Source organism: Manacus vitellinus, unplaced genomic scaffold (genome assembly GCF_001715985.3).
Source record: "Manacus vitellinus isolate BGI_N305 unplaced genomic scaffold, ASM171598v3 scaffold_16_pilon, whole genome shotgun sequence".
Lineage (NCBI taxonomy): Eukaryota > Metazoa > Chordata > Aves > Passeriformes > Pipridae > Manacus > Manacus vitellinus.
In genome coordinates this window covers 1,217,588-1,219,768 of record NW_021939189.1, presented here as the reverse complement: position 1 = coordinate 1,219,768, position 2,181 = coordinate 1,217,588, and the positions used below count along the sequence as shown (strand labels likewise).

The 2,181-nt window shown below is 57.7% G+C and overlaps 1 protein-coding gene across 1 annotated transcript in view; it reads left to right on the top strand.

Annotated features, from left to right (window-relative positions):
* The window catches only part of NOX5 (NADPH oxidase 5), a 10,368-nt gene that overhangs the window by 5,050 nt on the left and 3,137 nt on the right, over positions 1–2,181 (top strand). Inside the window, exons 4-8 of the mRNA XM_029958768.1 lie at positions 18–63; positions 407–589; positions 1,056–1,188; positions 1,433–1,557; positions 1,789–1,875. Coding sequence (XP_029814628.1) covers positions 18–63; positions 407–589; positions 1,056–1,188; positions 1,433–1,557; positions 1,789–1,875 — 574 coding nt within the window. The remainder of the gene's footprint in view (positions 1–17; positions 64–406; positions 590–1,055; positions 1,189–1,432; positions 1,558–1,788; positions 1,876–2,181) is intronic.

The window sequence follows — 2,181 nt, the reverse complement described above, 5'->3', positions numbered from 1 at the left end:
CACTCCCCAATTTGCAGGTTTGGGGTTTCTGGGCTTTTCTCCCCGGCTGGGATAAGAGGGAAGGTGGGACAATAGGAACGGCTTCACACTGGCAGAAGGCAGGGTTGGATGGGATATTGGGAAGGAATTCTCAGCAGTGAGGGTGGGCAGGCCCTGGCACAGGTTGCCCAGAGAAGCTGTGGCTGCCCCTGGATCCCTGGAAGTGTCCAAGGCCAGGTTGGAGCAACCTGGGATGGTGGAAGGTGTCCCTGCCCAACCAGGACCTGGATAATGTTTAAACTCCCTTCCCACACAGAACATTCCATGATTCATTTGCTTTTTCCCCCTGGGATGCCCTGGCACAGCCTCACCACGAGGCACAGTTTGGCTCCACCACGTTCCCTGTGCCCCCATTCCCTGCCCACAGGTTTTCTACTGGACCCACCTCTCCTACATCTCCGTCTGGACCCTCCTCATCCTCCATGGCCCCCACTTCTGGAAGTGGTTCTTGGTTCCTGGCTCCCTGTTTGTGCTGGAGAAGGTTCTGGGCTGGGCCTGGCGCCGGGCGGGGGGGCTGCACATCGTGGAGGTCAACCTGCTCCCCTCCAAGGTGTGCACCCAGAGCTCCTCTGGGGAGAGCAGGAATAACCCAGTAAACCAAGAGTTTCCATGGAAAACTGGGGGTTTGGGTGGTTTATGTTTGCAGGGAGAGGTGAAAGCAATTTCTTCATTTTTGAACCGTTGTTTATTTAATTGAGAATTTTTGCCAATTTTTCAAGTTCAAAACCACCCAAAGTCGTGGAACAACTGGAGCCAAAATGAAAACTGCCCAGATTCTTAATTTTGACAAAAAACCTGTTTGAGTCCAGCCCAAACTAGGACTGTTGTTCAACACAAAGTGGGCAGAGAACAGGGGAATAAACCCCCTTTTAGGTCCAACCTGGGAGCCCGTCTTGTGTCAGCCACTGCTTAAACTGGGAGACACAGCCCAGGGGTTCAGCTGCACAGGGACCCCCTGGGCACACCAGCCAGTGCCCTCTGGCTGCTCCAGCTTTCCTGCTCCCCTCCTCCTCCAGGTGACTCACCTGGTGATCCAGAGACCTCCGTCCTTCCACTTCAAACCCGGGGACTACGTGTACCTGAACGTCCCGGCCATCGCCTCCTACGAGTGGCACCCCTTCTCCATCAGCAGCGCCCCTGAGCAGCCAGGTGGGAGCACAGCCTTCCCAATTTCCCATCCCGGGGTGCTTTGCATCACTAGAATGATGTTTTGCATCCCTGGGCTGATGTTTTGCATCACCAGGGTGATGTTTTGCCAGCTGGGAGCAGCCTGGTCCCGTGGGAGGTGTCCCTGCCCGTGTGGCAGCAGGTGGCACTGGATGGGCTTTAAGGTCCCTTCCAAGCCAAAGCATTCCAAGATTTTCAGCACCCTCTTCTCTGTTTGATCCCACAGAGACCCTCTGGCTGCACATCAGGTCTCTGGGCCAGTGGACCAACAGGCTGTATGAGTACTTCCAGCAGCTGGAATCGCCCAGCCTGGAGCCGAATCCGGCCGGGAGGAGCCGGAGCTGGGCACAGGTTGGTGGGACTGGGATCAGCTCTGGGCAAACCCAGCAAAGCAGCACAGCCAGGTCTGGGCTGGATGTGGAGTGGATCCCCTGGGTGCTGGGTTATCCCTCAGGATGCACATTCCCTGCACAGTGCTTGCCCAGCCCTGGGGGATTTTGTGTCCCACTGCCCCGCTGACCCTGCTGGAGGGACACAGCCCCTGGGAGCATCCAGCAGTGATTCCTGCCCTTTGTTTTCCAGGAAGGCTCGGTGGCCTCTGGCAGGGATGGATCTGTCCAGCTGACAGCATTCAGAGCCACTGCCCCAGGACAGGACCCGGAGAGGGGGGTGAGCACCAAGCCCAGCCCAGGGCAGGGAGGGGGCTCTGCCCCATCCACAGCCAGGAGCGACCTGGAGGAACCAACCCAGAGCTTCTTTGAGGGATCCTTCAAACAGAACACCTCGGGTGTGCCCAGGGCCCTGCCAGGACACCGAGAGCCTCCACTGGTGGCTTTATCAGGATATTGATCCCTCCAGGCTGGAGGAGCAGCCACAGGGGGGTTAGATTGGATACATGATATCAGGAAGGAATTCTTGGCTGTGAGGGTGGGGAGGCCCTGGCACAGGTTGCCCAGAGAAGCTGTGGCTGCCCCA